The sequence below is a fragment of the Podarcis filfolensis genome (assembly GCF_964270895.1).
Source record: "Podarcis filfolensis genome assembly, chromosome: 10".
NCBI lineage: Eukaryota > Metazoa > Chordata > Lepidosauria > Squamata > Lacertidae > Podarcis > Podarcis filfolensis.
This window is the reverse complement of record NC_139612.1, coordinates 72458877-72474572: the sequence shown is the minus strand read 5'-3', so window position 1 is coordinate 72474572 and position 15696 is coordinate 72458877. Positions and strand designations below refer to the sequence as shown.

At 47.7% G+C, this 15696-nt stretch overlaps 1 protein-coding gene across 11 annotated transcripts in view; it reads right to left on the bottom strand.

Annotated features, from left to right (window-relative positions):
• Positions 1 to 15696, bottom strand: part of SHANK3 (SH3 and multiple ankyrin repeat domains 3) — a 430757-nt gene that overhangs the window by 126148 nt on the left and 288913 nt on the right. For all 11 annotated transcript variants that reach the window (XR_014538733.1, XR_014538734.1, XM_083572536.1 and 8 more), the window contains one exon: positions 12810 to 12923. Coding sequence is in view for 9 of the 11 variants with exons in the window: in XM_083572536.1 (XP_083428662.1) it covers positions 12810 to 12923 (114 nt within the window). In the remaining 2 variants the exon portion in view is untranslated. The remainder of the gene's footprint in view (positions 1 to 12809; positions 12924 to 15696) is intronic.

Here is a 15696-nt window from a genome sequence, read left to right as displayed (position 1 = left end):
GAACACTGTCCCACCATCTCGTCCTCTGTCGTCCCCTTCTCCTTGTGCCCTCCATCTTTCCCAACATCAGGGTCTTTTCCAGCGAGTCTTCTCTTCTCAGGAGGTGGCCAAAGTCTTGGAGCCTCAGCTTTAGGATCTGTCCTTCCAGTGAGCACTCAGGGCTGATTTCCTTCAGAATGGATACGTTTGATCTTCTTGCAGTCCATGGGACTCTCAAGAGTCTCCTCCAGCACCAGAATTCAAAAGCATCCATTCTTTGGCGATCAGCCTTCTTTACGGTGCAGCTTTCACTTCCATACATCACTACTGGGAAAACCATAGCTTTAACTATACGGACCTTTGTTGGCAAGGTGATGTCTCTGCTTTTTAAGATGCTGTCTAGGTTTGTCATTGCTTTTCTCCCAAGAAGCAGGCGTCTTTTAATTTCGTGACTGCTGTCACCATCTGCAGTGATCATGCAGCCCTCCCCTTTAAAGCAGCCAATTCCCAAAAGCCTTCACCTGGAGGCAGAAGGACAGCAAGGATGGTCAGCCTGGCTTCTCTGGGGAGGGGTTTGCAAAGTTCATCTGTGGGGGCAGCTGCTGCCCCCCCAACCCTTTGGGCTCTTCCCCTGTCTTAGGCACAGAGAAGGCAGGAAAGCTCATCTCTTGCTGCCTCTGTGCTGGCCTGGCCTGAGAGCCCGTTTCTCCTTAAGAGACTCCTTCCTTCCTGGTCTCTGCCAGCCCTTTGCACACGGAGAGCCAAGGAGGGCAATCCATCACCCTGACAGGTGGAGAGTCGCCAGTGGTGAGTCACATTTACATGGGGGGGGGAGGGAGGGATATTGACGGAGCCCACAGAACCACTAAGGAATTGCGGGTGCAAGGGGGGGTTCCCCAAGAGTTGCCCATGCAGCAGCCACATGCGATGCAAGGAGTTGCAGGGGCTCCCTTGCGCAACGTCACAAAAGATGCACAGCTCAGCTCCTGGAGAGCTTTGCGAAGGGACATGCGTCAGGGCAGCAGAAACACGCCACTGGTGCCAGCGGCAGAAAACAAGACTCTCAGCCCAGAGCTGGGAATCCTCCCGGCTCTGCCAGCAAGACAGCTGCAATGCTGACAGGCGCAGTGATGTCACCGGGGGGGTGTGGAATTATACCTAGGGAAGGGACCCCAGAGGGTTATCCAGTCCAACCCCTTGCAATGAAGAAAGCTGGACTAAAGCAACTCTAGTGGGGCTTGATGGGCTGACCAAACATCCTTCCTTGCGATACTTGCCCATGCCTCATCTTTAATATGAGGAGCCCACTGTGTAAAAACACACAAATACAGTCATACCTCAGGTTACAGACACTTCAGGTTGTGATTTTTTGGGTTACGGACCCGCCGAAACCCGGAAGTACCGGAATGGGTTACGTCCGCGTTTCGGCAGTCGCGCATGCGCAGAAGTGCCGAATCGCAACCAGTGCGTGTACAGGTGCGCAGATACAGGTTGCGAATGCTGAGGATTGTGAACGTGCATCCTGCATGGATCACGTTTGCAACCCAAGCGTCCACTGTAGAAAAAAACAAGGGTTCAGGCCCACACAGGCTGAAAAAGGAGTTTCTCTTTGAAACTTGAAATCACCAGACTCCAGTCCTGCTTGTTACATCTGCTCCACCAATCCAAGAATTTTCTTGCGCCAAAGACAATGAAAATATTTCATTAATTGTAATACGGTACTTCTTTTGATGATTCTGGAGCACCGCTTGTATGTACTGCATGCCTTGTAATAAGAGGGTACATTGTGACGGATACAATTCATTGTACAGTGGTACCTTGTTTCTCAAACTCAATCCGTTCCAGAAGTCTGTTCCAAAACCAAAGCATTCCAAAACCAAGGCATGCTTTCCCATAGAAAGTGATGCAAAATGGATTAATCCTTTCCAGACTTTTAAAAACCACCCCTAAAACAGCAATTTAACATGGATTTTACTATCTAACAAGCCCACAGATCCATAAAACGAAAGCAATAAACAATGTACTGCAGTCACACAATCAATCAATCAGTAGCTGAACTGGGTTCCACGCAGTCACAAAAGCAAAACGAAAAGGTTGCAAAAATGCAAAATAAATAGCAAAAACAGACAGACCTCAGCGTAACACTCAAAACGGAAGTGTGGCACTCACATCGGAAGAGTAACACTCAAATTGGAAGTGTAACACTCAAAACAGAGCACGTTCAGCTTCCGAAAAAAGTTTGCAAACCGGAACACTTACTTCCGGGTTTGCAATGTTCGGGTTCCAAGTTGTTTGAGTACCAAGGCATTTGAGAGCCAAGGTACCACTGTATTTCGCTTGCCATCTGTTGTGACTTTGTATGCTGGCCTGAACCCCCCGTTCCGTCTTTAATACGAGGCAATGCTACGTGATAAATAAAAGTGTCTCTGTGCACGTACAGAGTTTCCACACACTTAGAATCATAGAGCTGAAGAGTTTGAAGAGACCCCTGAGGTTCATGTAGCACAGGGATCACACCTAAGGAATCCCTGACCACCGATCCTACCTCTATTGGGAAATCTCAGGTGAAGGAGAGTCTACGCCCCCCCCCCCATTCTGAGGGAGTCTGTCCCACTGTCCAAGATCTCTCACTTAGCAGGGAACAGCAGAGCAGAGCCCAACGTCTCTGGCCATTCTCGTTCTGGAACGGAAGGACTGCGACACACCTGCCCTGGCTGCCTTCCGAGAGCATGCAGCCAGGCCATCATTTATTATTGCAGTAAGTCTGGAGGAAGTTTATAGAGCAGCTCTGATCCCGCCATGAAACCTTATAAAAGAGCTCTGCAGGATCAGGCCAAGGGTCCATGTAATAATAATAGTAGTAGTAGTGGTAGTAGTAGTAGTAATAATAATAATAATAATAATAATAATATAATAATAATAATAATACAGTGGATGCTCGGGTTGCAAACGTGATCCGTGCGGTATGCTCATTCATGAACCACAGCGGCGCGTTTGCGCATGTGCGGGTTGCGATTCAGCGCTTCTGCACATGCGCAAAGCGTGATTTAGCGCTTCTGCACATGCACGACCGCCGAAACCCGTCCCAATACTTCCGGGTTTCGGCGGTCCACAACCCGAAAACACACAACCTGGAGTGTCTGTAACCCGAGGTATGACTGTAATAATACCTTTATTGTCAATGTACAACCTGTGTACAATAAAATTAACCTAGCCTCCCCCCCCCCACAAACACTCAATCTCATTGCACTCTGTGTGCTTGTTGCACAACACACCAGCCCCGAAAGTCAGTTGCACTATATTATTTTCCGTTCAGCAGCCTAACAGCCCACGGATAGAAACTGTTTTTTAGCCTGTTGGTACGGCTGATTATACTTCTATATCTCCTGCCCGAGGGTGGAAGATTAAAGAGGTGGTGCCCGGGGTGTGAATCATCCCTGAGAATTTTCCTCACTCTCCTAAGGCAATGATCCCTTGTGATGTCATCTAGCGGGCTCAGGGGACAGCCCATGATATCATGTGCTGTGTTCACCACCCTCTGTAAAGACTTTCTGTCTGTGGCTGTCAGGCCAGCATACCACACTGTGATACAATACGAGAGGGCACTTTCTGTTGTGCATCGGTAGAAGGAGGTCATCAATTGTCATTTAGCATTGTTCTTTTGCAAGACCTTGAAGAAATGGAGTCTCTGTTGGGTCTTCCTAACCACCTGAGTTATATTGTTTTTCCAAGTGAGGTCTTCACTAAGGTAAACTCCCAGGAATTTAAAGGAAGAGACTCTCTACACACAAACACCCCCCCCCATGTACAATGGGGCTAGTTCCCCTCTCTTCCTCCGAAAGTCCAACACCTTCTCCTTTACCTTGCTAATATTTAGGTGCAAGTTATTCTCTAAGCACCATGCAGATGCTTTTTGAACCTCCCCCCGTACGCTGATTCATCTCCACCTGTAATTAGACCCATTATGGTAGTATCATCTGCAAACTTAGTAATTACAGTGGATGGATCAGATGAAATACAGTGGTACCTCGGGTTAAGTACTTAATTCCTTCTGGAGGTCCATTCTTAACCTGAAACTGTTCTTAACCTGAAACACCACTTTAGCTAATGGGGCCTCCCGCTGCCGCCGGAGCACGATTTCTGTTTTCATCCTGAAGCAAAGTTCTTAACCCGAGGTATTATTTCTGGCTTAGCGGAGTCTGTAACCTGAAGCATATGTAACCTGAAGCGTATGTAACCCAAGGTACCACTGTACAGTCATATGCATACAATGAGTACAGGTAGGGACTCAGCACACATCCCTGTGCGGCGCCAGTGCTGAGCTTCAGGGAGGTAGATTTAATTGACCCAATCCTCACTGTGTCCGATCATTCTCACAGGGGCCAACCAGATGCCCAAATGCAGTGGCGTAGCGTGGGTTGTCAGCACCCGGGGCAAGGCAAGTAATTGGCACCCCCTAACCCGTGGATTTGCGCCCCCTAACCCGTGGATTTGCGCCCCCTAACCCATGGATTTGCCCTAACCCCAGATGTTGCGCCCGGTGTGGCCCGCCCCCCCTGCACCCCCCACGCTACGCCACTGCTCAGGTGGTTAGGAAGACCCAACAGAGACTCCATTTCTTCAAGGTCTTGCAAAAGAACAATGCTAAACGACAATTGATGACCTCCTTCTACCGGTGCACAACAGAAAGTGCCCTCTCGTATTGTATCACAGTGTGGTATGCTGGCTTGACAGCCACAGACAGAAAGTCTTTACAGAGGGTGGTGAACACAGCACATGATATCATGGGCTGTCCCCTGAGCCCGCTAGATGACATCACAAGGGATCATTGCCTTAGGAGAGTGAGGAAAATTCTCAGGAAATTCCCAAATGGGAAACCCGCAAGCAGGATTCGGGCGCAAGAGCAACTCTCCCCTCCTGTGCTTTCCAGCAACCGGGATTTTCATAAACCTGGCTGCCTGACTGTGGGGGGGGGGGCAGAGAGGAGCCACTGTGATTAGCAGCATCTTTCAGCATCTGGAGTAGGGGGAAGGGGGAGCTTTTTCAGGCTGAGGGCCGCATCCTGTCCAGGGCAAGCTCCCGAGGGCCGCACACCAGCTGTGGAGAAAGCCAGAGGCAAAAGCTGGCTGAGCAATCCATTTCTCCTTTGTGAGCTGCCTGTTTTCTCTGCATACTCTCCCTGCCCCCTTGTCCTCCATACAGGAAGGAAGAGGCCTTCTCAGCGCCCCAGGCCTCATCCTGACTGAAGGAGGGCTTGCTCAGGACCCTCAGCACCAGGTATAAAGGCCTGGAGAAAACAGCCGTTCCTTTGAGTGACAGGCCTCGACTGTGGCCAGCGGTGTGTGATGGAGAAGTGAGATGATGCTCAAGAAGGGATGCTTTTGGAAAAAGAAGATGGAAATGTAAAGTAGTAAAATTATTTTGGGAAATCATATATAATGAGTTGGGGGGGGGATGTTTAAAATCACTTTTTCTTAAAAAACAAACCCTGAAGCCTTTCTTTTAGGAATTCTAGGTGCTGAAATCCCAAGGGAGCAGAAAAGGCTATTTATGTTTGTGACCACGGCTGCGCAGATGTTATTGGCCCAGAGATGGAAAGAAGATAAAGTCCCTACCAGAGAGGAATGGCAGGTGAAGTTGATGGACTATGCTGAAATGGCTAACATGACCAGAAGAGTCAGAAATCAGGAAGACCAAAATTTTAATAAGGAATAGGGGGAATTTATAACTTTATCTTTAAAATCATTGTAAACAGCTAAAATCGTGTGTAGGCAAATTAAGGCCCGGGGGCCGGATCCAGGCCACGGATGGTCCGGGAATCAGCGTGTTTTTACATGAGTAGAATGTGTCCTTATATTTAAAATGCATCTCTGGGTTATTTGTGGGGCATAGGAATTCATTCATTCCCCCAAAAAATATAGTCCGGCCCCCCACAAGGTCTGAGGGACAGTGGACCAGCCCCCTGCTGAAAAAGTTTGCTGAGCCCTGGCTAAAATCATTAGTAGGACTGGAATAACACTTGTAGTTTAATGGTGAATTTTGGATACAATGGAGATGTGAAAGGTTTGGATTATCATAAAAGATGCAGGAGGAAATGATTAACAAAGGGCAGGAGGGAAGTCCGGGAGATTCTTTGGAATCTTGTTTATATGCTGTATGTTGGATATGTAATTGTAAAAAAAAAAATTAATCTGAAAAACCAAATAAATAAATTTAAACATAAAAATGAAGTGTTGCTTTTCGCTGCAATTCCTGCATTGGGGGGTTGGACTAGATGACCCTTGGTGTCCCTTCCAACTCTGCACTTCTGTGATTCTGCAGCTCTGGCTCTCACTGCACATCCGCCAGGCGCCTCTGGGAGGGAGCCCTGCTTGGGATCTTGCCGAGCCTGCCGGGAGGCGAGAGGTTATCTGTGTTTTGAGAAGGACGTTTTTTAATTTGCCCACTTCTCTCGGAGGCAGCTGCCTGGCCTTGTCAATCACAGCTCGGCAGCCCGCGGGGCTCCACTGCGTTATCAGTCCGTGCGTCCGTGCGCTGCATGCACAGCGCTCAAGCCCAGCGCGGAGACGCGCACGGCCTCCAGAGCAAACTTTTGCAAAACGCTTCTCCATGCAGCACGTGGTCAAACTCTGGATCTGGCCCCTGCAGGAGGCAGGGAGGGCCACCAACTTCTGAAAGAGGGAATGGACACCTTCGTAGAGGACAGGGCTGTTGATGGCTCCCAGACACAATGGCTCAGCTCTGCCTCCAACGTTGAGAGGCAGCGGCACTTCTGAATCCCAGTGGCTGCAAACTGCTGTGAGGACAGGAAGCTGGACTAGAAGTACTCATTTTAACGTCAATAATAATAATAATAATAATAATAATAATAATAATAATAATAACAACAGATTTTTATTTATACCCCGCCTGCCCCGGCCAGAGCCGGGCTCAGGGCGGCTAACACCAGTAAAACTACAATTAAAAAACAACACCACAATTTAAAATACAGGTTAAAATATAATTTAAAATGCAGCCTCATTTTAATAGTACAGTGGTACCTCAGGTTAAGTACTTAATTCGTTCCAGAGGTCCGTTCTTAACCTGAAGCTGTTCTTAACCTGAAGCACAACTTAAGCTAATGGGGCCTCCTGCTGCCACTGCACTGCCGGAGCACGATTTCTGTTCTCATCCTGAAGCAAAGTTCTTAACCTGAAGCAGTATTTCTGGGTTAGTAGAGTCTGCAACTTGAAGTGTATGTAACCTAAAGCGTATGTAACCTGAGGTACCACTGTAGCCCATAGATCAAAACCATAAGGGGAGGGAAACATAAGGGTCAGACTGAGTCCAAACCAAAGGCCAGGCGGAACAGCTCTGTCTTGCAGGCCCTGCGGAAAGATGTCAAGTCCCACAGGGCCCTAGTCTCCTGTGACAGTGTGTTCCACCAAGTCGGGGCCAGTACTGAAAAGGCCCTGGCCCTAGTTGAGACCAATCTAACCACCTTGCGACTGGGGACCTCCAAAGTGTTGTCATTTGTGGACCTTAAGGTCCTCTGCGGGGCATACCAGGAGAGGCAGTCCCGTAGGCACGCGGGTCCTAGGCCTAGATATCAATGATTTCCCTTCTTCTCTTTCCATGGTTCATGTTACATATCACAAATCCCTGCATATTTTACAAAAACTATACCCATTAATTTTCCATTATTACATCCATCAAAGATTATTTACACTGTTGAATTTTTCTTAATGATGCCAGCGTTTTAAGCTGTGCACAATTATTTCCCATATATCAAGTCAACATTTTCCAATCTTCCTTAAACGTGTGTTCTTCTTGTTTTATTCTATATGTGAGTCTGCAAGTTGTGCATATTCCGTCAACTTAAGTTGCCATTCTTCTTTGGCTGGGACCTCGCTCGTTTTCCATTTTTGGGCTAACCAAACACGGGCTGCAGTAGTAGCATACATAAATAACCTTTTTTGACACCTGGGAATTTCCGTCTGAATTATCCTCCTTTCTTGGAGGTTTCTAAGCAGAGGTTGGATGGACATCTGTCCTGGATGCTTTAGCTGAGATTCCTGCTTTGCAGGGGGTTGGACTAGATGACCCTTGGGGACCCCTTCCCACGCTACAATTCTATGGTCAACAGAGTTCAAAGACACAGGTCCCAGCTTGGAGGAAACACTAGAGGAAGATGTGCAGCAAGGCCAGTGAAAGGAGAGTCCCAAGGGCCGCTTAAAGCTTCCTGGAGGGCCACATTTTGTCTGTGGACCTGAGGCTCCACACCTCTGCCCTGAGCGTACCCTAATGAATGAGTTGCACTGTCCTGGCAAGTGCCTCTCCAGACTCAAAGATCCTGTTCTAACCTGCCTCTGTCCCCTTGCGAGTCACTCCGGGCCTTTGAAGTGCCTTTGTGGAGCGTTTACATTTTGCACCCTTTGGTCCCCCCCTGCTTTTTCGGCGCACAATGAGACAATCGAAGGATAGGGAGAGAGAAGGGTGACCTTTAAAAGCCACCCGGGAGGAATGAGCGTCACCAGAAAACGAGCGGCGCAGAGGAGCCTGTCAAGTTATCAAGAATAACAAGGAGCTGCTCATTTGCCTGTGATGGAAACAGCCAGCAGCAAAGTCTCCCCTCTCTCGTAGGCCCCTTGCACCCCACACCAGCAGAAGCACACCCCACAGTGAGCTCCCGCACCTCCGTATTTAAGGAAAGGGCACCATGTGGGGCTAGGGACGGATCCTGCAGCACAGAGTGCCTCTGGGTGGCACCGGCGGCCAATTCCCTTGGGAATTGTTGAGAACGAAGAGCCTTTCCCCTGAACTGGCCACCATTCCAGTCCAGACATTTCCCGTCTCGAAATGTCAAGTTGAAATCTTGATGGGTTGAAACTTGGTTTGGGCAGAAACCGTTTTCTCCAACGGCCCACCTCTTTTCTCAAATACAAACCAGATTCTGGCTTCTGTATTTGGCAAGTCTAGTTCACTGTCCGTTTACAAAGGCCTCCTACACAACCCGAAAAAGCTTGGAAGGGGCAGAGAGAGATTGAGAGGTTCTCAATAGAAGTGTCTTCCATCTGAAAAATTAGAAATTACTTGAAAGTACCAAATAGGCCTAGGATTAAATTAGGATCCAACTAAATAAGTGGGATTTACAACAGTAAGAAAAGTGAATAAGTTAGATTACAATTGGAAATTTTTTTGTTTAATGGTGATATTGGAAAGCTGTTACATCCAGATACAAGGAAACTCAGAAGGGAGGGACTAGGGGAAGTCAATAATATGTTTATAAGGTTGGATTTTTAAAGAATTAAGTTTGTTTTTATGGTTCACTTGTTTATTGTTTTCATTTTTTATGTACTTTCTTGTCTTTTTGTTATTCTGTTATGTGATATTTGCTATAATTGTGGGAAATCTAATAAAAAAAATTGTAAAAAGAAAAGAAAAGAAGTGTCTTTCATCTGGGGGACGTGTGGGTGCTCTTCGGACTCCCCACTTCAGCAAACAGAAGCCCTTTTCAGCTCCTCTCCACTCCTGCACCGGACTGGGACACTCTCCACTCCTGCACCGGACACTCAGAAACTGAATTGCCAGAAACATTTATCTGGGCAGCTCCAGAAAGGCGGCAAGGAGGAAAGGGTGGAAGGTTTTCTAAGACTGATCTGCCTTCAAAGCGAGGTGATGTTGCAGAGGAAGGCAACAGCTGCCAAACACCACTTTTTCCACTGTCCCAAAGCTATGGGACAGCGCTGTGCAGATCACAAACTGCCGAGAGTCTCGGCGCTTGCTTTTTTAAGTTTCTAGCCCTCCACGAAATCTCAGAAGAGAGTGTCTGAACCTGGTTTCCAGCTGCTGCTCGGGGGTTTCAGAAGCCTGTTGCTCAGCAAGTCTGCATGTGGCACCGACTTCTAATCTTTCTGCACCTCTCAACAGCTTTCCTTCAACTAAATTTCATTGCAAGTGCCAGAAGTTGACCCCACAGGTGTACACAAAACCGGCAAGCCACCACACTCACAGGAATGCTTCATAGTGTTATGGGGGGGGGCACATCTTTAAAGTTGTTAAATTTTACAAATGTTATGCATAAATGTCTCCTTTTGGCTTGAAAGCTCAGGGAAGTTACTTAGCTTTAAAAATCATATAAAATCAACTCCTCTGCCAGTTTCCTTCATTCCACCGCCAATTTGATTCATTGGCCAAGGACTTGGAAACCACTCGGTCCCGCCATAATCCCTCAAGCAGGAAGTGATGTACTCACAAGAAGGTACTCATAGGTGTCAATCGCTGGGCAAAAGCTCTCCTCCAGACTTGCCCAAGTGGCAGACTATGTAAACCAAGTTCTATTGTTCTTTTGTAGTAGGTGCTCAGAATGTACTTCCCAATACGTATCCTGTATTTGCCTGTTCCCCTGACACATTCCTCCTATGTGAATCATGTATAACCCTTCCCTTTTCTGAATTAGCAATGATGCAGTGATGATGCTCAACAAACTGTATGCTGGGATAAGATAGAAACTTTTAAAAGTCCTTAACACCCCATCCTCAGGGTTCAAAATTCCTCTTTGAACCTGCTGAGCCATAAACTTTGGTCTACAGCTATTTGCTCCGGTGGGTGGCTGGACTCCTTCCTTTATTCCGCAGGGAGCCCGAAGAGCTGGGGGACTGAGCAGCCTCCGCACCTAGATTTTTCTGTAACAATAGGAATGTCGTAACAATGTGTTACAAAAGAAGAAGGTGGAAGAGCAGCCAGCAGCTGAAACCAGAGCTGACCTAGGAGGCATCTGCGAAAGAACTAAGCTGTTCCTCTGACAAGGAACCCGGAATATATCTTCTGGTCTTTGTTGGAGAAAGAAAGCAGAACCTGTCTGCTCAGTGAGGCAGCTCTCCTTGGAAAGAAGGCCACGGATAGCAATGGTTTTCAGAGCCATTTTTTTTGTTGGGGTGGGGATAGCAGAAGAGGGTTTTTATTTCTACCCCACCCTTCCTGGTTCAGAAAACCACGCTCAGGGCAGCTAACAACAAATTCAAAACACTTAATGGATGCAACAACAACAAAAGCATAAAATACAGTATAAAACGTGAATAACAATAAATTCAGAATTCAAAAATCAATTTAGGGGGGAAATCCATCCAATAAACATTCGATGATCACCAGGGCTAGCTGGCTAAATTAGTCCTATTTGGGCCAGCAAGGAGACCAGGGGAGAATTAGCTGTGGGATCCCAGAGCAGGTAATCTTCATAAAAAGGGGAGGGGGAGCGAAGGGGAAGAAAAGATCAGGCTAAGTTCAAATTGAAAGCCAGGCGGAATAGCTCTGTCTTACAGGCCCTGCGGAAGGAGGTTAAATCCTGCAGGGCCCTGGTCTCATGGGGCAGAGCATTCCACCAGGTCAGAGCCATAAGAGGAAGCACAAGCTACTGTATCAGGAAGCACAAGCTACTGGAGACCTTAAAACGGAATGGGTTTCGCCATCATATACAGCTTTGGCCCTTTAGATCTGAAGGAGCATCTCTACCCCCATCGTTCAGCTCAGACACGGAGGTCCAGCTCCAAGGATCTTCTGGTAGCCCCCTCATTGCAAGAAGCAAGGTTGCAGGGAACCAGGCAGAGGGCACCCACCCCATGGAACGCCCTCCTATTAGATGTCAAAGAGATGAGTAACTATATAACCTTTAGAAGACGTCTGAAGGCAGCCCTGTCTTCGGAAGCTTTTCAACATTTGATTTTTTTATTATGTTTTAATATACCATACTTTTCCGTGTATAAGACGACCTTTTTTAATTTAAGAAGTATGTTAAATATTGGGGATCGTATTATACACGGATAGTGCATAGGGGAGACGTATGATGGGTTGCTGCCGTGAGCCAGAGATTGTCAGAGGGTATTTGGCATGTTATTGGTGACTGCGGCAATGGCTGGTGTTGATTTGCTGTCGCTGCGGCACTAGGGCGGGCGATTGGCAGCTTCTGCCGGCGCGGGGACAGACGATAGCAGGCTTTTGTGATGCGTGCGAGTGGCAGTGTATGTCAGGCGGGTGAGCGATTTTTGACAATTCCCCCGGAAAAAAACCTCAACAACTCAGGGCAATCTCCCTCTTATACACAGGAGCGTATTATACACAGAAAAATACGGTATGTTGCAAGCCTCCCAGAGGGGCAACGCAGTCAGATGGGCGGGGTACAAACATTAAAACCGTCATCACCCCCCACTTGTGGTCAAAATCTAGCATCCGCCAGAAGATAAAACGCTGAGATATGTGGACCACCTGGAAAAGTGGTTCTTACATTTGAGGGGCTTCTCCTTGAGCCAGGACAAACCCCTCCTCACCCCACCCTGAGCAACGCCCTGGGGTCCCTTATGATGCCTTCTCTGAGCAGGACCAGGCAGGTTTTCCGAGCACAATTCAAAGTGCTGGTGCTGACCTTTAAAGCCCTAAACGGCCTCGGCCCAGTATACCTGAAGGAGCGTCTCCACCCCCATCGTTCTGCCCGGATGCTGAGGTCCAGCGCCGAGGGCCTTCTGGCGGTTCCCTCATTGCGAGAAGCAAAGCTACAGGGAACCAGGCAGAGGGCCTTCTCAGTAGTGGCGCCTGCCCTGTGGAACGCCCTCCCATCGGATGTCAAAGTGATAAATAACTACCTGACATTCAGAAGACATCTTAAGGCAGCCCTGTTCAGGGAAGTTTTTAATCTGTGATATTTTAGTGTATTTTTGGTTTTCTATGGAAGCCGCCCAGAGTGGCTGGGGAAACCCAGCCAGATGGGCGGGGTACAAATAATAAATTATTATTATTATTATTATTAAGCGAGCTCTTCCTCCTCCTCCTCAGGTGCGCGGAGCCACTGGGGACCTTACCTTGCCTCGAGTCGTACTGTCTCATCTGCACCTCCTCAACACATTCTGCCGGGAACCAGCCCGTCCGCCCCTTCACGGTTCCTTCCCAAAAGCCTCCTTCTCCGATGCTGAGCACTGTGGGAAAGAGAGGGAGAGAAGTTAAGGGAGCGCCCTGGAAAAGAGCAGAGAGGAGCCACCAAATTACAGGCCCCCCAGTTGCACCCATGTACCCCAAAACAGAGATGGCTCCGGAATAACAAATCACTTGGATTCAGTGGCGCCCATGCGCCCTGGCTGCCTTTTCTCCCTGGACTTTGCTGCCACAACTCTCCCTCCTGGACCCTGGTTCCCCAAAACTGGCTAGTTTGTGTCAGCTCTGTCATTATGCATAGTTGCCATGTGCCCTCTTTTTCCAGGACACGTCCTCTTTTTCTTTTTTAAAAAAATATTTTTTATTAACCGGCCAATCAAATCAAAGACATGTCCTCTTTTTCAGGGGTGAAATTTCTGTCCTGGTGGATTATTTTTTTTCATAAAAAATATATTCAAAAAGTACATAATTATATATGCAATAAACATTGTGGGACGTAAATAAAAGAGGGAGAAAGAAGCAGAGAAACAGAACCCGTGCAGAATGGAAAATAAAGGGGGGGGGGACCCAAAACTGTATACTTTACAAGGTTGTTATTGTACTTCACCAGATCTTAATCAATTACAGTATTTGTAAGAATGGATTCCAAATATCATTGAATTTGTCCAGGGCAAATCTGCGTTTACAGCATATGCAAGTTGTTCATGTTGTGAGTTTGCATAAGTCTTCAACCCAATCGTAGGAGGGAGCCACATTTTTTTAATGCAGATTTTTTTTTAATTTGCCAAAATGTTTCTGGCTATACTTTTCTGGATGAGACATAGACATAACTGGTGGCTGAAGAGTGGCTTTCCTATTCTCTTCTCCAGGCCCCCTCAGCAATAGATCACAGCTTCTATACATACAGCAGGGGTATTTAAAATTAAGAGTCGTCATAGCATCCTCTTTTTTGCTTTTCAAAATATGGCAACCCTAGCTGGGCTTATTTTCCAAGGTGTTTTGCAAAAAAAAGGGGGGGGGGGAGAATTTCAAAAAGCATTTTTTAAATCATCCCTCTCAACTAGTTTGGGTGAGAGAACAGAGCTTCTTGGTGACAGCACCCAAGTTGTGGAATGCCTTAGGAACATTAGGGAGGCTTCAGGATCAGACCACCAGCCCATTTAGTCCAACACTGTGAACTCACAGCTGGCCCTCGGATGCCCCAAGAAGAATCCTGCAAGCAGTACTTGAGTGCAAGAAAACTTGCAATTCCCAGCAACTGAGATTTAGAGGTATATTGTCTCTGGTATTAGAGGGAGAAGGAAGTCGTAATGGCTGTCAGCCATCAATAGTGTTATGTACTGAGTTGAATAGGATCCAAAATGCAGCAGTCTGATTGGTCCCAGAACAATAGGATTCAGAATGCAGCAGTCTGATTGGTCCACAGGAGCCACCCAATCCAGCTCCAGCTGGAAGTAAATCCGCAACCTGATTGGCCTACAGGTGAATCCCGGAATTAGCCAATCACGTGGGGCCCATTGTGTAAATAATGTATATAAAGCAGACATTCTGGGGGAACTTCCATTCCTCCTCACCACTATGAGCTGAATAAAGAGCATGAAATCCACTCTCGACTCCGAGTATATTTCAAATAGCAATATTTGAGATTCTCACCCCACCCTGAGATCTGCCTAGCCCCTGCGCTTACTGTTTTTCTGGCTGCCCACTCTGAAAACAGGATACTGGACTAGATGGGTCATTGGTCGGACCCTGCAGCCTCGTCTTCTGTTTCACTGATCGGTTAAAACTTTCCCTTTCCAGCAAACGACCCACTTCCAGAGCCAGTTCCGATTTTAACGCCGTTGGTCCTTTTTTCTTGGTTAGAAGCCCCTGCCCCTGAGTGATGCAAATGCCTTGAAGGGGCAAAGCCTCAAGTTTCCTAAATGAAAGTGAGGAGCAGTGACTTGAGGGGTGAGAAAGGCCATTCACAAAGTCTCAGGTCCCATGTACTACAAAAATGGATCTTGGGCTGCGGACCAGGGGTTCTGCTCCACGCAAGGCTGCTTCCTATATTATGACTGCTTCTCAGAGAGGCAGCTGCCTGGGACCCCTATCTATCTATGTACATATTTATAATCCATTCTTACGGAAGACTACAACCAGCAAAAGGCATTCATAAACCTCTATCATTTATTTGTTCATCATGGCATTTGCATCCCACCATTTTCTGCACAGAGCTCAAGGGGGCATGTGTGGTTCTTTCATTTAATCCTAATCACAACCCTGTGAGGGATGCGGGTGGTGCTGTGGGTTAAACCACAGAGCCTAGGACTTGCCGATCAGAAGGTCAGCGGTTCGAATCCCCGCGACGGAGTGAGCTCCCGTTGCTCAGTCCCTGCTCCCGCCAACCTAGCAGTTCAAAAGCACGTCCAAGTGCAAGTAGATAAATAGGCACCGCTCTAGCGGGAAGGTAAACGGCGTTTCCGTGCGCTGCTCTGGTTCGCCAGAAGCGGCTTAGTCCTGCTGGCCACATGACCCGGAAGCTGTATGCCGGCTCCCTCGGCCAATAAAGCGAGATGAGCGCCGCAACCCCAGAGTCGGCCACAACTGGACCTAATGGTCAGGGGTCCCTTTGCCTTTACAACCCTGTGAAGTAGGCTAGGCTGAGAGATGCAGTGGCTGGTCTGTCCTCAAAGGTCCCACCTTGTGAGCTGCGTGGCCGAATGGCAGATGATGATGATGATGATGATACCCCAGCCACTCTAGGAGGCTTCCAGCAGAATATAAAAACATAAAAAAACCCCAACCTTCCTGATACTTCTCCCTGGTCACAGTTTG